Genomic DNA, 25316 nt, shown 5'->3' with positions numbered 1-25316 from the left:
TTAGTAGCACAGAGGCTCTGGATCCAAGGCCCATACAGATATGAGTGACTTGAGTGCGACTCTCCAGTGTGTCCCATACAGATATGAAAGGGCTCATACTGGAGAATGCCATAAGCACCACTCACCCTGATGATGCCATATGGATTTGCAAGCAAAACAGCTGAAGTCAGTTTGAGGGTGTCTGTTGCTGGAATGCCCTACATCACTTTTCACTGAACCAGGGTTGATCCCCTGGCTTGATGATCATGTTACTGTAGGTGATATACTGGGCCATGAGGTTACAGATTGTGGGTGAATCAATTCTGCTGCTGTCGATGGCCCCCAGTGCCTCACAAATGCGGAATTTGGAGCTGCTAGATTTGTTCAGAATCTAGCCCATTTAGGATGGTGATACTTTCACATTACATGATAGAAGACATCCTTAATATGAAGACAGGACTGTATCTCCACAAGGACTGTATCATGGTAACTTTAATCAATACATTCTTGGGAGGATGCATCTGTGTCAAATGGATTGGTAGGAATTATGTCAAGTAGATTTCTGCCTCTTCGAAAAATAGAAATGCAGAAAATGAAAGGTAAATTGGGCCATTTGGACGACTGAGTCTGTTCCTTCATTCCGCATAATCACAGCTGATCCTCTTAAAGTTTTCAGTCCCATTAATTTCTCACTAAGTTTCTTCACTTTTTCCTTGGGAATAGATCCTCATTTCCCTCACTTTTAGAATATAGAACAGTACAGTACAGGCCCTTCAGCCCTCAATTTTATGTCGACCTTTAATCCTACTAATCTACATATCCTACATCTTACTATCCTACATGTGCCTACCCAAGAGTCACTTAAATGTCCCTAATGTATCTGACTCTACTACCACTGCTGGCAGAGCATTCTACGTAGTCACAACTGTCTGTTTAAAGACATCTCCCCATAACCTTCCTTCAATCACCTTAAAATTATGCCCCCTCATGATAGCCATTTCCGCCCTGGGAAAACATCTCTGGCTATCCACCCTGTCTATGTCTCTCATCATCTTGTACACCTCTATCAAGTCATCTCATCCTTCTTCACTCCAATGAGAAAATCCCAAGCTCCCTCACCCTTTCTTCATAAGACATGGCCTCCAGTGCAAGCAGCATCCTAGTAAATCTCCTCTGCCCCCTCTCCAAAACTTCCACATCCTTTCTATAATGAGGTGCCCAGAACTGAACACAATATCCTAAGTTTGGTCTAAACCGGGCTTTATAGAGCTGTGGCATAACCTCGTGCCTCTGAAACTCAATCCCCTGCTAATGAAGGCCAACATACCATATGCCTTCTTAACAACCCCATCAACTTGGGTGGCAACTTTGAGGGATCTGTGGACATGGACACTACCAAGAATCCTGTCTTTAACCCTGTATTCAGCATTCAAATTCAACCTTCTAAAATGAATCACTTCGCATTTATCCAGGTTGAACTCCATCTGCCACTTCTCAGCCCAGCTCTGCATCCTGTCAATGTCCTGTTGCAACCTACAACAGCCCTCCACACTATCAACAACTCCACCAACCTTTGTGTCATTGGCAAACTTACTAAACCACCTTCCACTCACTCATCCAAGTCATTTGTAAAAATCACAAAAAGCAGAGATCCCAGAACAGATTCCTGTCGAACACCACTGATCACCAAGCTCCAGGCTGAACACTTTCCATTGACTACCACCCTCTGTCTTCTATGGGCCAGCCAATTCTGTATCCAGACAGCCACATTTCCCTGTATTCCATGTCTCTTTACTTTCTGAATGAGACTACCAGGGGGAACATTATCAAACGCCTTGCTAAAATTCAGATACACCATATCCACTGCTCTACCTTCATCATGTTTTGTCATAGCCTTAAAGAATTCAATAAGGCTTGTGAGGCATGACCTGCCCCTCACAAAGCCATGCTGACTATCTCGAATCAAAGCTATACTTGTCCAAATAATCATAAATCCTGTCTCTCAGAGTATTCTTCAATAATTTGCCCACCACCGACGTAAGACTGACTGGTCTGTAATTCCCATGATTATCTCTATCCACTTTCTTGAACAAGGAACTAATATTTACCACCCTCCAATCATCTGTTACTACTTTGGTACAGTGAGAATGCAAAAATCATTGCTAAAGACACAGCAATCTCTTCCCTCACTTCCTGTAGTAACCTTGGGTATATCCCATCTGGCCCAAGGAATTTATTATCCTCATGTTCTTCAAAATTTCCAGCATATCCTCTTTCTTAACATAAACCTGTTGTAGCATATCAGTCTGTTTCATGCTGTCTTCACAAATAACAAGGTCCCTCTCACTCGTGAATACTGAAGCAAAGTATTCATTGAGGACCTCCCCTACCTCTTCCAACTCCAGGCACAAATTCCCTCCACTACCCCTGATCGGTTCTACCTTCACTCAGCCATCCTCTTGCTCCTCACTTAAGGGTTTTACTTCATCCTACCCACCAAGGCATTTTCATGCACCCTTCTAGTTCTCGTTACTCCATTCTTCAGAACCTTCCTGGCTGACTTGTCAACCTCTAGAGCCCTGTCTGATCCTTGCTTCCTCAACCTTAAGTAAGCTTTCTTCTTCCTCTTGACTAGGTGTTTCACATCTCTTGTCATCCACGGTTCCTTAACTTTACCTTCCCTTCCTTACCTCAGTGGGAAAAACCTATACAACATTCACAGCTAGTATTCCCTACACAACCTCCACATTTCTGTCGTGCATTTCCCTGAGAATATCTGCTCCCAATTTATGCTCCTCAGTTTCTGCCTAATAGCCTTGTAATTCCCCTCCCCCAATTAAATAGTTTCCCAGACCGTCTGCTCCTATCCCACTATCACTGAAATGCTCCCCCACCAGGAGATATAACACCTGACCTAGTTCATTGCCAAGCATGAAATCCAATATGGCTTCCCCTTTAGTCGGCCAATCTATATTATCGAGTTAGATTCCTTCCAAACTATTTGCACTAAGGAGGTTCCAATCAATATTAGGGAAGGTGAAGTCACCCATGACAACAACCCCATTACTTCAGCACCTTTCCAAAATCTGCATCCCAATCTGCTCCTCTGTGTCTCTCTTGCTATTGGTTGGGGCGGGGGCGTCTCTAGAAAACTCCCAATAAAGTGACTGCTTTTTTCCTCTTTCTGACTTGTACCCATGATGGCTCATTAGAGAAACCCTCCTCAGCGACATCCCTTTTTGCGACTGTTATACTATCCCCAATTAGCAATGCCAATCCCCCATCTCTTTTACCTCCCTCCCTATTCCTTTTGAAACATTTAAACCCCAGAACATCCAGCAACCATTGATATCCAAGTCTCCATATTAGCCACAACATTGTAGCTCCAAGTACCGATCCATGCTCTTAAGTTCATCACTCTTATTCCTGCATCAAAATAGACACACTTTACCTATTTCTGTCTTCTGTGAACACAGAACTGGAGTAATGTTTAAAGTGCTCTGCAATTTCCTTGTTCTGCATTACTAATTGTCCTATTTCAGAATGTTACTGAATTTGTATGGTGTCATTTGGCCCACTATGTCTGCCCCAACTCTCTGAGCATTTTAACTTAGTGCCTACGTCCAGCCTTTACCCCATAATCCTGCACATTGTTTCTATTTAAATAACCAATCAATGCCCTCTTAACTACCTTGACTGAACCTGACTCCACCACACTTCCACGCAGTGCTTTCACTCTTTGTGTGAAAGAGGTTTTTTTCACCTTGCATTTGCTTTTTCTTTGATAAAATACTTTAAAACAATGGCCTCTGGTTCTCGGTCCTTTTGCACGCGGAAACAATTTCTCTTATTTACTCTATCCAAGCCCCTCAGCCTTCTCCTCTTCAAGGAAACCAGTCCCAACATTTCCAATTTTTCCTCATAATTAAGGTGTCTCACACCTGGATCCATTCATGTAAACCGCTTCTGCACTGTCTTGAATGCTTTCACAACCTTAGCGGGTGGCTTCCAGTACCGTACATATTGTATCCTCTCTGCTCTTGTACACAATGCCTCAAAACTGGAATCCAGAAAACTGAAACAAACCAAGAAACTCAGTGGGCCTAGCAACAGCTATGGAGAGAGAAACAAGAGCTAATGTTTCAAGTCTGGTAGATTTTAATACTGTGAGTTTTATGAGCTCTCTTATCTGTCCTGCAATCTTTGATAACTTATGAATGTTAACACTCTGGCCCAGAATAAAACGCTCTATATGATATTGCCCCTCCACTTGTACCACTTCACATTCCTCCCTATTGATCTACTTTTGCCATCAGTCTATCTACTACACCAATGTAATGTTCTTTTGAAGTTTTACACTGTCTTTCTCAGTTTGCAATTTTCCCGAGCTTTGTGTCATCCACAAACCTTGAAACCTGACCCTTGTCTAGTTCGTTTGTCTATGTCGGGAAAGCAAGGGTCTCAATACCAATGCCGGGGGAACTCCACTACAAACTTTTCAGCTAAAAAATATTCATTACCCTCATCACTCTGTGAACTATCTTTCAGTCAGTTTTTGCCATGTTTCTGTTGTCGCTTTACCCCACGACCAAAAACTTGCATCACAAACATGTTATGTAGCACAATATCGAATGCCTTTTAGATGGCCTTGCCAATGGCCTTGCCTCATCACCTCTCCGTTACCTCTTCAATTTTCTACTTGATACCTGTCACCAGCACATTTTTATTCTTTAACTTGATTTCTACCTCCAGGGAGAGTTTGGTTGCTTGTCCTACCTTTCCCTTTTGAGGGAATATACTGATTGTCTCTAAACCATCTCCTCTTTGAAGGTAGCCTATTGTTCAGCTAAGACAGTATGTTGCTGGGAAAGCACAGCAGGTCAGGCAGCATCTGAGGAACAAGAGAATCGATATTTCAGGCATAAGCCCTTCATCAAGAATGAGGCTTGTGGGTCGGGGCTGAGAGATAAATGGGGGGGGGGGGGCAGTAGTAGAGAAAGCGACAGGCAGATGAAGGTGATAGGGCAGAGGGGAGAGTGATGGACAGGTCCGGAGGGTGGTGTGTTAAGTTGGAGGCTTGGGACTGGGATAATGAGGGGGGAGGGGGAATAAGGAAGCTGTTGAAATCCACATTTATCTTGTGTGGTTGCAAGTCCCAAGGTGGAATATGAGGCATTCCTCCTCCAGGTGTAGGGTAGTAACGGTTTGGCAGTGGAGGAGGTCCAGAACCTGCATGTCCTTGACAGAGTAGGAGTGTCCCAAAGACCACTATCCCACCATCCCGTGGCTGAACACTTCAACTCCCCTTCCCACTCCGTCAAAGACTTGCAGGTCCTGGGCCTCCTCCACCGCCAAATCGTTACCACCTGATGCCTGGAGGGAGAAAGCCTCATATTCCATCTTTGGGACCCTGCAACCACATGGGATAAATGTGGATTTCAACAGCTTCCTCATTCCCCCCCCCCCACATTATCCCAGTCCCAAGCCTCCAACTTGGCACTGCCCTCCAGACCTGTCCATCAATCCATGCTCTGACCTATCACCTTCTCCCTCACCTTCATCCACATATCACTTTCTCAGCTACCCATCCCACCCTCCTCCCATTTATCTCTCAGCCCCGGCCCACAAACCTCATTCCTGATGAAGGGTTTATGCCCGAAACATTGATTCTCCTGCTCCTCGGATACTGCCTGACCTGCTGTGCTTTCCCAGCATCACACTCTCGACTCTGATCCCCAGCATCTGCAGTCCTCACTTTCTCCTTTAGTTCAGCTATGGTCAACCTTCTGTTTTAGTCTGTCTTGCCCAGCTCTCTTCTTGCCTCATTGAAGTTGGCTCTCTGGCAGGTGATTATTCTTATGCTGGATTGACTAATGTCATTTTTCATTATCATCGTAAACCTCATGATTATCATGATTACCAGGCTCTAAATATTACCCCATTGTCATGTGACTTACTTGGCTCACCTCATTCCCAAGAACCAGGTCCAGCAGTGACTTCCTTCTTGTTATACTTCACATATACTGCTGGAGGAAATTCTCCCAAACACACTGATGAACACCTGCCCCTCACGCTACTATTATCCTGGTATCTAGTTTGGCAATTAAAATTCACTGCTATAATTATTCTATGATATGTATATCTCTCTGTAATTTCCTTGCAGATTTGTTCTACATCCTTCCCACTTGTTAGTGGTCTACAAATTACACCAACTAATGTAACTGCACCCTTCTAGTTTGTTACAGCTAACCAAATTGATTCTATTCTTGAATCCTCTTTCTTCTGCAATGCTCTCTTTAACCAAAAATGCAACTCCTTTTTAGTCTTTTCTATTTTTTCTGAACACCTTGCAACCAAGAACATTTAACATCCAGACTTGAACTACCTTCAGACAAGTCTCTGTTATTGCCTCAACAACTTAATTCTACATGGCAGTCTACACATGTAACCCCAGTCGTATTAACTATACACAGTGCATTACACACACCCTGTAAACCTGATTTAGAATTTGTTATTTTCTCCTTTACTCTGACTCTACCTACTAATTTATTATTCTCTATTTTAGAGCTATATCCTCTTCTAGCATTTTGTGCTCTTTGGTATTACCCCCTAGCATTATCCCTTGGCTCCCACACCCTTAGTTTAAACCCTCCCCAATAGCACCAGCCCATAAGGAAATCTGACTTTGTTCAAATGCAATTAGATTAGATTAGATTAGATTACTTACAGTGTGGAAACAGGCCCTTCAGCCCAACAAGACAACACCGACCCGCCGAAGCGCAACCCAATCATACCCTGACCTTTACCCCTGCACCTAACACTATGGGCAATTTAGCACAGCCAATTCACCTAACCTGCACATTTTTGGAATGGGGGAGGAAACCAGAGCACCCAGAGGAAACCCATGCAGACACGGGGAGAATGTGCAAACTCCACACATTCAGTCGCCTGAGGCGGGAATTGAACCCGGGTCTCTGGCGCTGTGAGGCAGCAGTGCTAACCACTGTGCCTCCCATAGGTGGCACAGCTTACATAGGTGCCATTTTCTCTAAAGTCAGATGCCGTGTCCCGGGAATCTAAATCACACTCTCATGCACCATATTTTCAGCCATGCATTTATCTGTTTAACTTCCTCATTCTGGACTCACTTGCATGTGGCACTGGAAGTAATCTGGAAATTACGACTTCATAGGTTCTGCTTGTTAATTTTCTACTTAACTCCCAAAATTCTAATTACAGTACTACATTTCCCTTCCTGTGAGGGAGCTACATTTGTCTTCATTGATCTTTCTCTTTTTACGTACTTCTAGAAGGTCTTATAGTCTGCTTTTATGTTCTTTACAACTTTACTCATATTCTATTTTTCCCTTCTTAATCCAAGTCTTGGTCTTTGCTGACTTCTTAATTGCTCTCAATGGTCAGACTTGCTATTTTTCCTTTCAATTTTATAGGACTCCACTTCGGATCTTATACTATCCTTAACCTCTTTCATTAGTCATGGTTGTCCTGTTGTATTTTTGTACCAGAAAGGTTGTTTAAGTACATGTATTTGTTCCCGAAAGAATGCCTTTTAATTAAGTTATCTCTTATATTGCAGGCAAATCATGTTTCATACATTTATAGTTTCCTTTGTTTAGCTTTGCCCGAGCTTAGGATTGGACCACTTCACTTTCTATTCTAAAACTTCACTTGCGGCTGTCCCCCTCAAAAACAAGTATACTGTTTTGGATACTTGTGGGGGGGATGACTTACCAGGGGTAAGCAACGAGGTTCAGGTCTCTGGCACGGAGCCTGTCCCCGTTGCTCAGAAGGGAAGGGTGGAGAAGAGCAGAGCAATAGTTATTGGGGACTCGATAGTTCGGGGCACAGATAGGCGGTTTTGTGGGGGCGAGAGAGACTCATGTTTGGTATGTTGCCTCCCAGGTGCAAGGGTACATGACGTCTCTGATCGTGTTTTCCGGGTCCTTAAGGGGGAGGGGGAGCAGCCCGAAGTCGTGATCCACATTGGCACCAACGACATAGGTAGGAAGAGGGCTGAGGATGTTAGGCAGGCTTTCAGGGAGCTAGGTTGGAAGCTCAGAGTTAGAACAAACAGAGTTGTTGTCTCTGGTCTGTTACCCATACCACGTGATAGAGAGTCGAGGAATAGGGAGAGAGAACAGTTAAATGCGTGGCTACAGGGATGGTGCAGGAGGGAGGGATTCCAGTATCTGGATAACTGGGGTTCTTTCTGGGGAAGGTGGGACCTCTATAAACAGGATGGTCTACACCTGAACCTGAGGGGCACCAATATGCTTGGGGGGACGTTTGCTAGTGCTCTTTGGGGTGTTTAAACTAACTCTGCAGGGGCATGGGAACCTAGACTGTAGCTTTAGGGTGCAGGACCTGGAGTATAGGGAGGTTAGGAACATGGCATCAATCTCTAAGGAGGGTGCCTGTAAACAGGAAAGTGGCTTGAAGTGTGTATACTTCAATGCAAGGGGTATACGAAATAAGGTAGGTGAACTTGCAGCGTGGGTTGGTACCTGGGATTTCGATGTTGTGGCTATTATGGAGATATGGGTAGAACAGGGACAGGATTGGCTGTTGTAGGTTCCAGGGTTTAAATGTTTTAGTAGGGTCAGAGGTGGGGGTAAAAGAGGGGGAGGTGTGGCATTGCTTGTCAAAGATAGTATCACAGCGGTGGAAAGGACGATGGATGAAAACTCGCCATTTGAGGTAGTTTGGGCTGAGGTTAGAAATAGGAAAGGTGAGGTCACCCTGTTAGGAGTTTCCTACAGGCCTCCTAATAGTCCTAGAGATGTAGAAGAAAGGATTGCGAGGATTATTCAGGAGAAGAGTGAAAGTAATAAGGTGGTTGTTATGGGGGACTTTGACTTTCCAGATATTGACTGGGAAAGCTATAGCTCGAGTTTGTTAGATAGGTTGGTGTTTGTCCAATGTGTGCAGGAGGGTTTCCTGACAAAATATGTAAACAGGCCAACAAGAGGTGAGGACATACTGGATTTGGTTCTGGGTAACGAACCAGGCCAGGTGTTAGAATTGGAGGTAGGTGAGCACTTTGGGGACAGTGACTACAATTCGGTGACTTTTACTCTAGTGATGGAGAGGGATAAGTGTGCACTGCAGGGCAAGAGTTATAGCTGGTGGCAGGGAAATTATGATGCGATGAGGCATGACTTAGGATGCGTGGATTGGAAAAGTAGGCTTCAAGTAATTGATATGTGGAGCTTGTTCAAGGAGCAACTATTGAGTGTCCTTGATAAGTATGTACCTGTCAGGCAGGGAGGAAAGGGTCGTGTGAGGGAGCCGTGGTTTAATAAGGAATTGGAATCCCTTGTTAAAGGGAAGAGGGCGACCTATGTAAAGATGAGGCGTGAAGGTTCACTTGGGGCGATTGAGAGTTATAAGGTAGCCAGAAAGGATCTGAAGAGAGAGCTAAGAGCAGCAAGGAGGGGACATGAAAAGTCTTTAGTTGGTAGGATTAGGGAAAACCCAAAGGCTTTCTATAGGTATGTCAGGAATAAAAGAATGACTAGGGTAGGAATAGGTCCAGTCAAGGATAGTAGTGGGAAGTTGCGTGTGGAGGCTGAAGAGATTGAGGAGACACTGAATGAATACTTTTCGTCAGTATTCACTCAGGAATAGGACATTGTTGCCGATGTGAATATTGAGTCACAATTAATTAGAATGGATGACTTTGAGGTATGTAGGGAAGAGGTGTTGGAAATTCTGGAAAGGGTGAAAATAGATAAGTCCCCTGGGCCTGATGGCATTTATCCTAGGATTCTCTGGGAAGCAAGGGAGGAGATTGCAGAGCCATTGGCCTTGATTTTTATGTCCTCGTTATCTACAGGAATAGTGCCAGAAGACTGGAGGATAGCAAATGTGGTTCCCTTGTTCAAGAAGGGGAGTAGGGATAACTCTAGTAACTATAGGCCAGTGAGTCTCACTTCTGTTGTGGGCAAAGTCTTAGAGAGAATTGTAAGGGATAGGATTTATGAACATCTGGATAGGAATAATGTGATCAAGGATAGTCAGCATGGTTTTGTGAAGGGCAGGTTGTGCCTCACAAACCTTATTGAATTCTTTGAGAAGGTGACTAAGGAGGTAGACGAGGGGAAAGCGGTAGATGTGGTGTATATGGATTTTAGTAATGCGTTTGATAAGGTGCCCCATGGTAGGCTACTGCAAAAAATACGGAGGTATGGCATTGAGGGTGAGTTGGAGGTTTGGATTAGGAATTGGCTGGCTGGAAGAAGACAGAGGGTAGTAGTTGATGGTAAAGGTTCATCTTGGAGTGCAGTTACTAGTGGTGTTCTGCAAGGATCTGTTTTGGGACCATTGCTGTTTGTCATTTTTATAAATGACCTGGAGGAGGGGCTAGAAGGTTGGGTGAGCAAGTTTGTGGATGATACGAAAGTCGGTGGAGTTGTTGACAGTGAGGAAGGATGTGTCAGGTTACAGCGGGATATAGATAAGCTGCAGAGCTGGGCAGAAAGGTGGCAAATGGAGTTCAATGTAGGTAAGTGTGAGGTGATTCACTTTGGTAAGAGTAACAAAAAGATGGGGTACTGGGCTAATGGTCGGATACTTGGTAGTGTGGATGAGCAGAGGGATCTTGGTGTCCATGTACACAGATCTCTGAAAGTTGCCACCCAGGTAAATAGTGCGGTGAAGAAGGCATATGGCGTACTGGCTTTTATTGGTAGAGGAATTGAGTTCCGGAGTCCTGAGGTCATGTTGCAGTTGTATAAGACTCTGGTGCGGCCGCATCTGGAGTATTGTTTGCAGTTTTGGTCGCCATACTATAGGAAGGATGTGGAGGCACTGGAACGGGTGCAGAGGAGGTTTACCAGGATGTTGCCTGGTATGGTAGGAAGATCGTATGAGGAAAGGCTGAGGCACTTGGGGCTGTTTTCATTGGAGAAAAGAAGGTTTAGGAGTACAAGATGATTAGGGGTTTAGATAGGGTTGACCATGAGAACCTTCTTCCACATAGGGAGTCAGCTATTACGAGGGGGCATAGCTTTAAATTAAGGGGTGGTAGGTACAGGACAGATGTTAGGGGTAGATTCTTTACTCAGCGAGTCGTGAGTTCATGGAATGCCCTGCAAGTAGCAGTGGTGGACTCTCCCTCTTTATGGGCATTTAAACGTGCATTGGATAGGCATATGGAGGATAGTGGGCTAGTGTAGGTTAGGTGGGCTTGGATCGGCGCAACATCGAGGGCCAAAGGGCCTGTACTGCGCTGTATTTTTCTATGTTCTATGTTCTAATTAAGAATTCAATCATGTTATAGTCAGTTTTCCTAAAAGGGCCTCATATAATTTGTTAAATTGGCAGACCCAGTCTGGCAGCTACGTACTTTATTACTTGGCCAGCTTGGTAACAGGCAGTGACGCCTCTACTGAGAGGACATAACATGTCCTTGTCACTGTTAGTACTTCTAAGGGGTGTTCAACATGGAGCAGAACTGACTCATCAATTGAGGGTTGGTGGGGAGGGGAACGGTACTCAGTAATCAGCAGGAGGTTAATGTCCGAGAGACACCCTGGTAAAACCTTCTGCTTAACCTGATGCAAAGAGATCTCATGAATCTGGAATCAGGGTTGAGCATTTTTTTAGGCCACTGCCCAGGAGTATGATGTGTATGGGAACACAGGAGTTAGGAGCAAGTGGCAGCCATTCAGCCCTTTAAGGTCATTTCTGAGACAATGCAATTTGACTTTGTACAAATGCACATTCTCAATCTACATTCATATCCAGAGAACATTCACCCTCCTAAAAGCTTGTGTTGCTTCCTAAGGCTAGTGAGGGGGATAGAGGGGTTGCATGTATATAGCTAGATGGTCATGTTCTCCAACTGTTTCCCCAAAGCTGCTGAGTTGAAATCTTATGCTACTCCCAAGTGATGCTTGCTAAAATCTTCCACTTGACTGGCAAAGTCCAAGGGAGTCACATGATTACCTGGTTGGTTTAGATTCCAGTTAGTGAAGGAGACGGCATCACCACCCATCCATTGGAAGACCCCCGGGTGGTTGGCGTCTTGTAGAGCTGTCCAGAAGTTGCCGGAGCGACCAAGGATAAGGCTGATGATGAATGACTGCTCGAATCTAACAGAAAGCACAGAGACCAGAGTCATAAACGACAGCAGCTTCAAAACAGTAAAACATAGCTTCTAAAGAACAGATTAGATTAATGGGATATTCATCAACAATCTTTCAATGAATGGTAAAGTCAGAGTTCCAGATGTGGGTATTCCAAATTATGACATAGGTAGAAATTGCAACACCTCATGCCTGGCCAATTATCCCAATTATTCATGTACCCCGGATAATGTCCCTTGGTTACTTGTCTCTGAATAACTACCCAATTTCACTATATGACTATAAAGCAAACTCACATCAATTGAGGAACACCCTCTCCAGCTGGAATATCCATAGCCAAAAGGGAGATCTCTGGATAAACCAATCCCTCTGCAAGCCACAGAGTACTTGGTGGTGATTCGGGGTCGTGGTGGTGGTGGTGGTGGGTAGTTGAGGGGGGAGATAAACTGGCACTGATGGGCTGTGGGATCCCACAAAGTTCTCAATTAGTCTCTGCTCCCTCTTCACCACTTTACATTTCCTGAGAACAGGCACAGGGAGAGTTTTTACCTCACATTGGAACATTACAGTCTGAACTTGCACACGGAGTTGCGTGTGCATTTTAATTGCAGCACTCATGATACCTCACACTCTCAAGCTTAACAGCCAGAGCAGGGTTCATGTGTAAACGGTCAGGAAAGGCCAATAGAGGTAAGTTTTATAAGATACTGTTATAAGATAAGAAACTACTCCCATTTGCCAGTATTTGGCCCATATCCTCTCAACCTTTCCTATTCAGGTACCTGTCCAAATGTGTTTTAAATGTTATAATTGTACCTGCATCTACCACTTCCTTTGACAGCTCATTCAATACACACACCATCCTGTGTGAAAAATGGCCCCTGAAGTCCTTTTAAATCTTTCCCCTCTCACCAAACATGGAGGGCATAGCTTAGTTTGGGAAACCTGGTCAGCGTGGACAAGTTGGACCGAAGGGTCTGTTTCCATGCTGAATGACTCTATGATAGGGAATTTCAGAAAGTAGTTTAAATGTGCAACTAGCATACTCAAGGCATAGTTGATTTGTATTTATTGGGAAATTAATGGTGGTGTGATTAAGAGCAGAGATGCATAGAGGCCCTCGCAAATCTCTCCTTCCTTCCCTTTCCCTCTTCTTTTATGATGCTCCTTCAAAGCTACTTTCATCACTGAGGATTTTGTCATCTGTCTGATCCTTTCATGTGATAGGATGTCAAATTTTGTTAAAGCCAGACAAATTTTGTTCAAGGTGTTGTACTATGATAAAGTCATTATATACACTGGACTACTACGGGAAGTAGGGAAGGAGTCCTTCAGCATGCTACGTGACCGAAAGAGCTCCTGAGAGAGACTGATTCCACGTGGTGCACACTAGAGAGGAAGACGTAAATAGGCAATTTGTGAACAACAACTTGTACTTACATAATGCCTTTTCCATAAGCTTCACAAGGGCATCATTAAATAAAATATGACACCGAGCCATATGAGGTTGATCTGTGGTTAGATGATCTAAAGCTTGGTCAAAAAGATACATTTTGGGGATCCAAGATGGCGGCGACCCAGCAAGTCTGAGTCTATAGTGCTCTTCCCAAGACTTAGGTAAAGTGGGTCACCCACCCCCACCACACTCACCAAATCATTCATAAAAGCTGTTAAATTTAATTAGTTGCTTAGTATTACATTTAAATAGTCTAATATTTAGTAAAAATGACCAAAGGGAAGGGAGCCCGCAACTCTCAGCAAGCAGGTACCCCTCCCCCACCCTCTTCAGCTGCAGCAGAGGCGTCCACAGCCGCCCCGGGGGACTTACCTACAGTAACAAACCTTGTGGAGATGATCTGCAAACTGGACGCAAAGATCGACGCCTTTATCGAGGAGTCCCGAAATCGATGGGACTCACTCTCGGCCGCGCAGCAGAAGCACGACCGAGACATCCAGGAAATCGAGCGCCGAGTCGGAGGGGCAGAGTTAAAGGCCGCGACCTCTGAAACTACAGCGCAATCGGCCATGGATCAGGTCTGGACTCTCAAACAGCGAGTCCGGACCTTAGAGGATTACATTGACGACCTCGATAATCGAGGTCGTCAAAAAAATATTCGTTTGCTGGGCCTTCCCAAATGGGAAGAGGAAGGCCAGCTTACAGGATTCCTGGAGCAGTGGCTGCCACAGCTTTTAAATCTGGAAGCTGGATCAGGCCAGGTAAGGGTGGAATGGGCCTAATGGGTCGCAATACGCGGGCCCGGCTCGAACCAGCGCCTCGCCCGGTGTTGTTCTGGCTGCAGAGCTATAGGGAGAGGCAGATACTCCTAGAAGCTTCTAGAAATCTTGGAAAAGACCCCCAAGCTATGATCTATAAAGGATCCAAGATCATGTTATTCCAGGACTTTTCCCCAGCTCTTGTCCGAAAGAAGAAGGCATTCGACGAGGCGAAGAAGCGTTTAAGTGACTTAAATATTCAGTACTCCTTACGCTACCCAGCGACGCTACACTTTAACCATGAAGGATCCGTATATAACTTCGGATCACCAGAAAAGGCTAAGGAATTTTTGGACTCTCTTAGATAAACTGTAAGAGATAATGGATGTTGGTTTGCCTTTCCCCCCACTTTGGTTTATATCCCCCCCTTTTTTCCTTCTTTTTTCTTACCTTACTGTTTAATATTATCATGGGGGGTGGGGAGAGGGATTTGATTTTCTCCCCCCCGCTCCACCCCGGGGTTGTTTTCTTTTATTATTTTATGTATATCTGTGGGTATGTGTGTATGTGTATATATGTATATATATATATATATATATATATATATGTATGTGTGTATATATAAATAAGCTGGGGGATTTGGTCAATGTTGGTGGGGGGAGGTGGTTACCTTATTCTATTTTACCTCTGTCTTTAGGAGCGGGGTTGTTTCTCCCTTGTTATTTTGTATTATTATATTTAATTATTATTTGTTGAGGTTGTAATTTTATAGTTATATATTTATATATGGTATTAACATTACCAAATATATCCAGGTGTTGGTGTGGGCGGGGGTAGGGTGCTCACTGTTAACTCTAGCTTTGTATTATATCTGAATTCTCCTCATCCTATTGAGGAGCGCCTGGGTCAAGGGTGGGGCATTGGTTGGGAGAGGATACGATGGACTTTTGGAGAGGAAGTGATACCCCATGGGAACAAGGGGGAAAATCTCCACTTAGGTACGTTTTATATTTTTTAAATTTAGAAATAGTTTTTTATTATACTGTTGTGAGTGTATCAGAGAGCCTTTATTTTTGTAAATTTTATATGCTCTATGCTTGGGATGTTCTAGATAGGGTTTCCCCTCCCGAGGGGTCTCGGATTTGCCCAGATGATTATGGTTGATCAGTCGGTTAAGTGGTGCACCTGGAATGGCAAGGGGTGTAATTCGCCAGTCAAAAGGAAGAAAATATTTTCAAATCTTAAGAAGGAAAGAGTCGTTATAGCTCTCCTACAGGAGACACACCTGTCGAATAAAGAACACTTGAAATTACGACAGGGTGGATTTGATCAGGCCTTTTTTTCTTCTTTTAGCTCAAAAAGCAGGGGAGTTGTTATTCTTGTTCAGAAGAATTTCCCTTTCAAAATCCGAAATCAGATAAAAGACGAATCTGGACGATATATTTTGATCAAAGCTTTCATAAATGGAGAGAAATATGGGATTTTAAATTTGTACTGCCCCCCGGTACACCCCTTTAAATTTATAACGGAAGCCTTTTCAAAATTGATGGCTTTTGGTGCCCGTCGTACTATTATATGGGGAGACTTTAATTGCATTATGGATCCGGAAATAGATAGGATTCCCAAGAGTACTGTACGAGTATCTCCCAGATCTAGACAATTGGTGGATCTGAACAAAGAATTAGGATTAGTAGATGTATGGAGATGTCTTCATCCACAGGGCAGAGATTTTTCTTTTAATTCCAATCCACATAAATGCCATACCAGAATTGATCTGTTTTTTGCCCCCTCGATTTTTAAAAATTCCATATCATCCTGTAAAATAGGTAGTATAGCAATTTCCAACCACGCTGCTGTATATATGGAAACTAAGGCGAGGAACAATGGGACATCCCCTCGGCATTGGCGTATGGACCCCTTCCTAATGAAAGATAGTAAATTTGTAAGGTACTTCTCTCACGAATTTAAAACTTTTTTAGAAATTAATTCAGGTACAGCTAACAACCCATCAATGATGTGGGAGACCATCAAAGCTTACACGCGAGGTTTGATCATCTCCTACTCAGCGACCCAGAAAAAATTTTGAAGGGAGAACTGCTTGAAGCTCGCTTAAAAGCAGCTGAAACAGCATACGCTGATAGACGTATTATTAAATTGCAAAGGATTACGGCTCTTAGGACAGCTCTAAACACTACGCTTACTCAAACTGCTAAGAGGGAAATATTATTTGCAAAACAAAGGTTATATGAATTTGGCGACAAACCGGGCAGATACTTAGCATTTCTTGCAAAGAAAAAGAAAGGCCCCTCAGACCATTACGTCTATCAAGGAAAGTACGGGAATTTTGACTCATGATCATAAAAAGATTAATGCGATCTTTAGAGAACTTTATTCTGAGTTATATAAATCGCAGGATTGTGAAGATAGGACGAGGAGGATGCAGTCATTTTTTAAAAACTTGACCTTTCTGGGCCTAACTCCGGAACAGGTATCGGTCCTAAATGCTCCTCTAACAGTCCAAGAAATACTTGATGCAATTAGGCAACTTCAGAGCGGTAAGGCACCGGGCCCAGATGGTTTTCAAGCTGAATTCTATAAAGAATTTACAGAAATATTGGCTGGTCCACTTATTGACATGTATAACTATGCATATAGTCAGGGCTGTCTCCCGCCTTCGCTGAAAGAGGCAAATATCTCTCTTATCCTTAAAAAAGGAAAGATCTGGAAGATTGTACGTCATATAGACCAATATCCTTGCTAAATGTAGATTTTAAAATCCTTTCTAAAACATTAGCACTGAGACTAGAAAGGGTACTGCCACATATTATAAAGGAGGGTCAGACGGGGTTTATTAAGGGCCGTAGATCATCCAATAATATTAGAAGGGTTTTGTATATGATTCAAGCCTGTCATCAGGGAAAGATACCAGGAGTAGTAGTTTCATTAGACGCGGAAAAGGCATTTGATAGGGTTGAATGGTCATATTTGTTTTACACATTGGAAAGGTTTGGCGTTGGACAGGTGTTTACCAAATGGGTCTCAACATTGTATAGTGATCCCAAAGCAGCTGTGGTTACCAATGGATTAGGTTCGGATAGCTTCAGTGTGGGTAGGGGCTGCCGTCAGGGATGTCCTCTCTCGCCATTGTTATTTACACTAATAATTGAACCACTAGCAGAAGCTATACGGGCTGATCCTAATATAACCGCCCCGAGGATTGGTACAGGTAAACATAAAATTACCCTTTATGCATCCAAGTTATTAATAAATTTAGTGCGTTCTCAGGTTATAAAATTAATTTTCCAAAATCGGAGGCTATGCCAATGGGTGGCCTTGCTATGATACCCCACTTAGTGGACGGATCCCTTTTTCCCTTTCGTTGGTCCCTGGAGGGTTTCTTATATTTAGGCATTTTTATTACCCCAGTATTTGGTCAGTTGTATAAGGCTAATTTTGTGCATTTACTGGAAAGAATAAGGCAGGACCTCCAGCGATGGGGAGACCTTCCAATTTCCTGGCTGGGTAGAATAGCACTAATTAAAATGAATGTCCTGCCCCGTCTCCTATATCCTATGAGAATGCTTCCAGTGATGCTGCTGAGGATGGCTCTACGTAAATTATATGGCTGGTTGGGTTCCTTTATCTGGAATCATAGACGGCCCCTCATTAAGCTGAAGAAGCTACAGCTTCCACAGACAAGGGGAGGACTGGACTTCCCAGATTTTAGGAAATATCAGTTAAGTTCCCTATTAAGTTACATAGCTGATTGGGTCTTGTCTGATCCACAATCAATCTGGTTGGACATCGAGGCTTCTCAAGTAAAATACCCACTTATTAACCTCTTCTTTTCAGACAAGAGGAAAATCATTACAGATCACTGTAAAAACCCTATAATACTAAACACAATTAAGGCTTGGAATATAATGCGGCAAAATGAGGGTAATTCACATTAAACATCCCCCTATGCACTGATACTGGGAGCATGGGGATTCCAACCGGGATTTACAGATGCCACTTTTAAACTCTGGAGATCCAGGGGTATCTCATGTCTAGGGGACCTATTTAAAGATGGGGTCCTGATATCTTTTGAACAGCTGCGTCAGCAATTTGGATTACCTAATGGAGACCTCTTTCGATACTTCCAAATTCGAGATTATATACAGAAGAAGACTACGTTATTAGATAGTCTTTATAAATCAGATAGAGAATGTAATGTTCTACGACCAGTGGGGGTATCTTCCGTCAGCACTATTTATCATTTACTACATGATAAAGTATCAGGAGATATGGACAATCTGCTTAAAACATGGGATCAGGATTTGGGACTAGAAATCTCTATAGAAACGTGGAATGATATTTGGGAAAACACTAGAAGAATTACTATCTGTAACAGAACCCAGGCTATCCAGCTGAAGATACTTCATAGGGCCAATATAGCACCGGTTCGATTGGCAAAATTTAAGGCAGGAGCATCTCCAATGTGTCCCAAATGCAAAATAGAGGTGGGCACTCTTGTACATTGCCTATGGACCTGTCATAAGATCCGTAGATATTGGACTAAAGTAGCAAGTACCCTGACAGAAATTTTAGGAACGGAAATTAAAGTGGACCCTGTATCTCTCCTTTTGGGCTTTTCGAACTTTCCCTCCCTGGACATGTACGGGAAGAGACTATTTTCTATTCTCTCTTTCTGTGCAAGGAAAAATATTTTGGTGAACTGGGTGGCTGAGGGCCCCCCTGGACTTTCAAATTGGCACAGATTCATTATGGAATGTATTCCCCTTGACTTCCTTACAAATATGGTGCACCGAAAGACCGAATTATGATATAAAATATGGCAGCCCTTCTTGAATTACATAAATACAGATATTTCGGCTATCCTAACAAGGGCTTTTATTTAATTGAGATTACAAACCTGGCTGGTCCGGGGCCCCTTAGGAGAGGAATCCCGCACGAATACGGGTTTTATTACATTTGATGCTAACAGATTCCGAGCATGTAAGAGACTTAAATATACACTCTGGTTAGTTGTAGGTTAGATTAGTCGAAAGTTGAGTTTTGTTTTTTTGTTCTTTTGTTAAATTTTGGCTATTGTATATTTGATTTAATTGTATATCAATGTTTGTATTTGAGAGTTTTGTTTATTTTTGTAAACTTGTAAAAATGTTAAATGTCTAATAAAAATATCTATAAAGAAAAAGATACATTTTAAGGAGTGCCTTAAAGGAGGTGAGTGAGGTTGAAAAATAGGGAAGTGTATTAAGAGGGAATTCCAGAGCTTGGGGCTTAGGAAGGCAAAGGCACCAGTGGTGGTATGATTAAAAGCAGGGATGCACAGAGGCCCTGGCAATACTGATCTGTTTGGTGCTACAGTCGGAGCACTAAGGCCCAAGCTGTTCGCCCTCAGTTTGTGTGACAGGATTCTCACGTACCTGTTCAGAATCGTCACAAGGGTGGACCTTTGTCCTGTGCATTTCTTCAAGGCCTCATCGAAGGTCACTGATTCCTCACCCACAAAATAGCAGGAAGAGCCGTGCAACCTCCATCCCTGAGTGAGAGGAAACACTTTGTTAGTGAGAAACCAAATGGGCTGATGTAGTGCTATAACAGTCAGAGCAGTGTGTCATGATCTCAGTTGAAGTTATTACTAGACAACTCAAATCCCAGATAGGAATCTGGCTTGATAGATCCTATTTTTATTTGTTTTGATGTAACAAACTAGTCTGTCAGTGAAACTTAAACACATATGCTGCAGACTTTGCTTTAACAATCAAATGAAATTTATTACAAAAATTAGATTAGATAGAATAATCCAAATTATACAAATTCCAAGATTTTTAAACAGACAGTAAAAGAATTAATCCCAAAACATTCCTTAATACATTGAAATGACACAAAACAGGTTTTGTATAATACACATCTAGTACAGTTCCCAAAACACCACTTGTATAACACTCAGAACAGAGTCCCTGTACCTAACAGCTCATTAGGTTTAGGTCACTTGTGACTTCATATTTTAGGCTGGAACCTAATGGCTCTTCGTGGAGCTACCTCACTTCTAAGCTCCAATGTACTCAGCTTTAAGTAACATCTTTGAAGTTTTTTATCCCAGCACTTCTGATCTCAGATTAATACTAATTCTTCACTCCAAGCTAATTTAGTTTACAATATCTATTAGTCCTTTCTCAGAAGCACTGCTTTATACATCCAAATACTGGATTAGTGGTGCTGGAAGAGCACAGCAGTTCAGGCAGCATCCAACGAGCAGTGAAATCGACGTTTCGGGCAAAAGCCCTTCAGGGCTTTTGCCAGAAACGTCAATTTCGCTGCTCGTTGGATGCTGCCTGAACTGCTGTGCTCTTCCAGCACCACTAATCCAGTATTTGGTTTTCAGCATCTGCAGTCATTGTTTTTACCTTGCTTTATACAGCCAGCCTATTCCAAGAACTTCACAGGACTGCCCCACACAAAGTCAAAAGTGAAATTAAAACTCTTTTTTGGCTATGGGAGTCTCCCCTAAGTTTTAAAAAAAGTAAATTTCAGAACTCTTGAGCATAACTTTAAGGCCCTTACTGGGTCACAAATAATCTAAACTAAACAAGCGCCTATTAAAGCATAAAAACCACTCACTCTACAGCCAGGCTTCAAAACTTTATGGAAGAAATTGCCATAGTTAGAGAAATAATCACAAGTTAATTATTAAGTTCAGACACGCAGAAAATAAGGCAGAAACCCAAACTCATACTAAGTAACATTGAAAATTACACATCTTTGCATCACAAGTGAAAGGCAGTGTTGCCATTAATGGAGTTCCAGCTCTTGACTTGGTAGCTTCCATAAACAGACCTGCATCATCTCAGAACTGTAACTAACAACAGCCTAAAACAAGAACAACAGTTATTTCATTTGAACATAAGAAGCCTGGATCCTATTTCTGACAGGGAGCTCAAGATACAGGAGAGCAACAGCATTTTTACTGTTTTGAAAACATACTTCATTACACCAGAACACACTAGTTACTTTCCCTCCTAATCCTCCAGCTTTGTTGTTAATGTCTGTTACTACTCAGATCAGTCATATGCAAAAATTAACATTCTTACTATTCTGGCGGGTTTCAACGTCAATGCACTTACCAAGAAGATTTAGGTCTGAGATTAATACCAAGCATCTGGAAAGTATTTCAAAGCCATGAAAAAAATTTGTGTCATAATTGATGATGTGTAAAAGGGAACTCTGTACTCCTTCAGATCCAGGGAACGTATGTTGCAGAAAGTCTGATGGTTTTATACCAACTCCCTTCTCCATCTCAAATGGCCTCAGGTGAAACAAACCCATGTGAGCAAGCCTTTAGGGGCTCTTTGATACTAGACTGGAGGACATGAAGAAAACCTACTCCCAACATCTGAGGGTGCTCATACACATTTACAAAGCTCATGCAAAGCGTCTGCTAATTCCAATGGACAGAAAATCAAGGGAGCCACAAAACAGACTCCATGCTCAACATCTGAGGCAGGATTCCTCAGACACCAGGGGCTCCCTCAGCACACAGGAAATATGCCTGCACTGATTCCTGCCGCCCCACAGCCATTTAACATACCATGAATCATTAACTGGCCACTTTAAGGGCAACAATACACACAGATGAGTGGGTCACCCCAAGTCCCAATTGCTTCTTGTAAAATGGGAGATACATTGGGGCCATTGGATGGTAGCCAAATCGGGGCTGTGTAGATGGGTAGGATGCATACAGGCAGATGGGTGATGGACAGGCCACACACCTCCATTTACAAATGCTGCTTGAAGCCAGAGGGTGAAGGGCCATCTAATTTAATGTGCACTTGGAATATAAACTCATTTTCGGTGGCATTGTTAAACAGGGCATAACACAATAGCTTCTCATTTTGAAACCCTCTTGGTATTCCAATCTACTGAAGAAAATGGAGCTGAATATTAGCTGTGGCTGATCAGACACCACCTCGTTTGTGCATGTGACCTCCTACATTAAGTTTCTACTCCACCATCTTCCTTCTTTCATTTCTGAAAGCGAGGGAGGGGCAGTTTGGTGCAATGTAGCTGTTGCATACTATTCCGAAATTTTATTCTGATATTCTGCATGTTTAGAAAAATTCCTTGCCATGGTATCACTGTCCCTAGGACTTCATTCCATAGCTCCCTTGAGCCTGCACGAAGATGGTTGTTTATTCTCTAATGAATCAGAAGATTAATTCCAGAAAATGAGTTTGGGAATCAAACAAAAACAAAAAAAATCAGTCTAAGTCTAAATACTGTTGAATTGAGAATTTTCTGACTGTAGCAAATCATTTCTGGCACAGAATGAAGTAGTTAGAGTAACAAAGGAAACACAGGCTGCCAGGAGGGTCAGAGGTTTAGAATGAGCTCAGCTATTAGATTAATGGAGTTTAACTCGACAGATGGTAAGCAACGTCTTCATAAAGACCACTGTAGGGTGCAGAAATTTCTTCATTCTCCCTTTCACATCAGGGAAATTGAACTCGTCCTCTCAAGTGTAAGGATGGTGACTGAAAACAGTCAACTAAATCCCTCAAGGGGTTTTACTCCAACAGGAATAGAAAGTTCACTTGATGTTCAATGGGAAAGAATTGAGAGCACAGTACTAGATCAGTACTATTCACAGGCTTGTTGAAGAAATCATTAAAGTAAAACAAGAACAAACTCCCATTTATAAACATTGTTTAAAATCTCTGACATTGCAAATTGCATTAAAGGGAATGGCAATGAGTCTACATTATGGTAATGGAAGTGGAAAGAGGGTGGAAATCTGTGCAAGCCACTAAGTTGGAAAAGGGCGGCAAGGTGGCTCAGTGTTTAGCACTGCTTCATCACAGTGCCAGGGACCTAAGTTCGATTCCAGCCTTGGGTGACTTTCTATGTGGAGTTTGCACATGCTCCCTGTGGGTTTCTTCCAGGTGCTTCAGTTTCCTCCCACAGTACAAAGATGTGCAGATTAGGTGGATTGGCCAAACTGAAATTGTCCATGGTGCACAGGGATGTGTCGGCTAGGTAGATAGCCATGGTATATGTGGAGTTATGGGATATGGTAGTGACCTAGCTTTCGGTGGGATGCTCTTCAGAGTGTTGGTGTGGACTCGATGGGCTGAATGGTCTCATTCCATACTGTAGAGATTCTACAGTTCTGAAAAGGTGTTCTCCCTGGAGCAAAGGAGATTAAGAAAATGTGCACTTGATAGAGATGTACAAGATTATATCAGGATAATAAAGACAAGAAAAAATTGCTCTCATTTGCTGATGATACATGAACTAGAAGGCAGAGATTGATGAGTTATGGCAAGTAGTGCATGGTGGTGGGTCAGGGCAGGAACTACTGTGAGGAAGACTTTTTTTTTTACCCAGACTGTTAATGAACTGGAAATCCCCGTGTATGAGGGAGGTGAAATGGAGAGGATCAAGGATTTCAAAAGTAAATGGGATGGGTAATTGAGGGAAATATACTTGCAGGGACAGGGTGTGACAATGAGACTGACATGCTATCTAGAGAGCTTGTATAGATTCGATGAACCAAATGGACTCCTTCAATATCATATTTCCCAGAAGGGAGAGAAGCCAGCTACAGTAAAAATGAGTACCCATCATGGAAAATAAAACATCAGGAACCATTTAACAAGGCAATTCGACAGTCTGGCATCATCATAAATCTCAAACTGTAAACCTGCCAGCTCCTACAAATCTTCACCAGTCTGTGCCAGTCTCTGTGCAGGGAGCCAGTTTCATCATCCTCTTTCCCAATGCTAATGACCGCAACTCTGATGTTTGTGAACTGACTAATCATTTAGAACAAATTTTCACAGGTACAGGTTAAATAGTTATAATTCCAAAAATCATCTTTTTTTATTCTCTCATGGGGAATGAGCATCGTTGGCTGGCCAGTATTTATTATCCGTCCCTAGTTACCCTTCAGAAGGTGGTGCGGGTCTTGCTTTATCCCACATCTGGTTCTTCTAGTTGTTGTTTTGACCCACACCATATTTCGTCACATGGTTAGGTTATCCTATCTAGTGGCTATTTGCTTTTAAAAGAATGTTGTAAGCAGCCTTATTTCAAATCTGTACAAACCAAGAGTATTGTAATAGAATATGCAGTGCAATGTGAATAAGGTGATAATCACCAGTTTGCCATTATCCCGTTTATGGCAAATCACTGGTAGGCTTCATTAAAAATTTAAAATGAAGGTATTTCTAACACTTGGAGACAGTACATAATGGGTGATAACAAACCAGTTGACCTTGACTGTGTGACATTAGTGTATGAACAAACTCTTAAGGGAAGAGTTTGTAGTTTGTTAAAAATTACACAACACCAGGTTATAGACCAACAGTTTATTTGGAAACACTAGCTTTCGGAGCGCTGCTCCTTCATCAAGTGGTTGTGTTCACACTACAACCACTTGGTGAAGGAGCAACGCTCCAAAAGCTAGTGCTTCCAAATAAACCTGTTGGTCTATAACCTGATATTGTATGATTTTTAACTTTGTACACCCAGTCCAACACTGGCATCTCCAAATTAGTTTGTACTTTGACTGACATTGTACTGTAGCTTGTAATAATTCCTGATACTCGAGATCAGTGGGACAGCTAGGTCACGGTCAGTTAACTGGTTATCAACTGGTCATCAGAGGAGAATGGAGGGGGGGATAGAGGGGAGGAGGGGGGAGGGAGGGAGGAAGAGAGGCAGGTGAGATGGAGAGAGAAAAGAAGAAAAGGGAGAGGGGATGAGATATTCCAAAGGATTAGAGGAAAAGGTTCAAATGAGAAAGGAAGAGAGGGCAAGGCAAGTGAGGTGGACAGGACAATGTTGATTTACTGACCTTTGCACAGCCAAGATTGTCTTCCAAGAGCTCCTCCTCCTCTTCTGAGGAGCAACTGGGTTTCTTGCAGATGGAAGGCAGCGTGAGGTTACAAGGCCCATCATTCCAACGTCCCTCCTAGATGAGTAAAGAGAAAGCGGTTGTATTTG

At 42.8% G+C, this 25316-nt stretch overlaps 1 protein-coding gene across 1 annotated transcript in view; it reads right to left on the bottom strand.

Moving 5' to 3' along the window:
* Positions 1 to 25316, bottom strand: part of mrc2 (mannose receptor, C-type 2) — a 299439-nt gene that overhangs the window by 112522 nt on the left and 161601 nt on the right. The window contains exons 9-11 of the mRNA XM_072561856.1: positions 25168 to 25284; positions 19736 to 19851; positions 11950 to 12095 (exon numbers count right to left, since the gene is read on the bottom strand). Coding sequence (XP_072417957.1) covers positions 11950 to 12095; positions 19736 to 19851; positions 25168 to 25284 — 379 coding nt within the window. The remainder of the gene's footprint in view (positions 1 to 11949; positions 12096 to 19735; positions 19852 to 25167; positions 25285 to 25316) is intronic.

Source organism: Chiloscyllium punctatum, chromosome 42 (genome assembly GCF_047496795.1).
Source record: "Chiloscyllium punctatum isolate Juve2018m chromosome 42, sChiPun1.3, whole genome shotgun sequence".
In the NCBI taxonomy this organism is placed as follows: domain Eukaryota; kingdom Metazoa; phylum Chordata; class Chondrichthyes; order Orectolobiformes; family Hemiscylliidae; genus Chiloscyllium; species Chiloscyllium punctatum.
The sequence above is the reverse complement of the archived record's forward strand: the minus strand, read 5'-3'. Positions and strand labels throughout refer to the sequence as shown.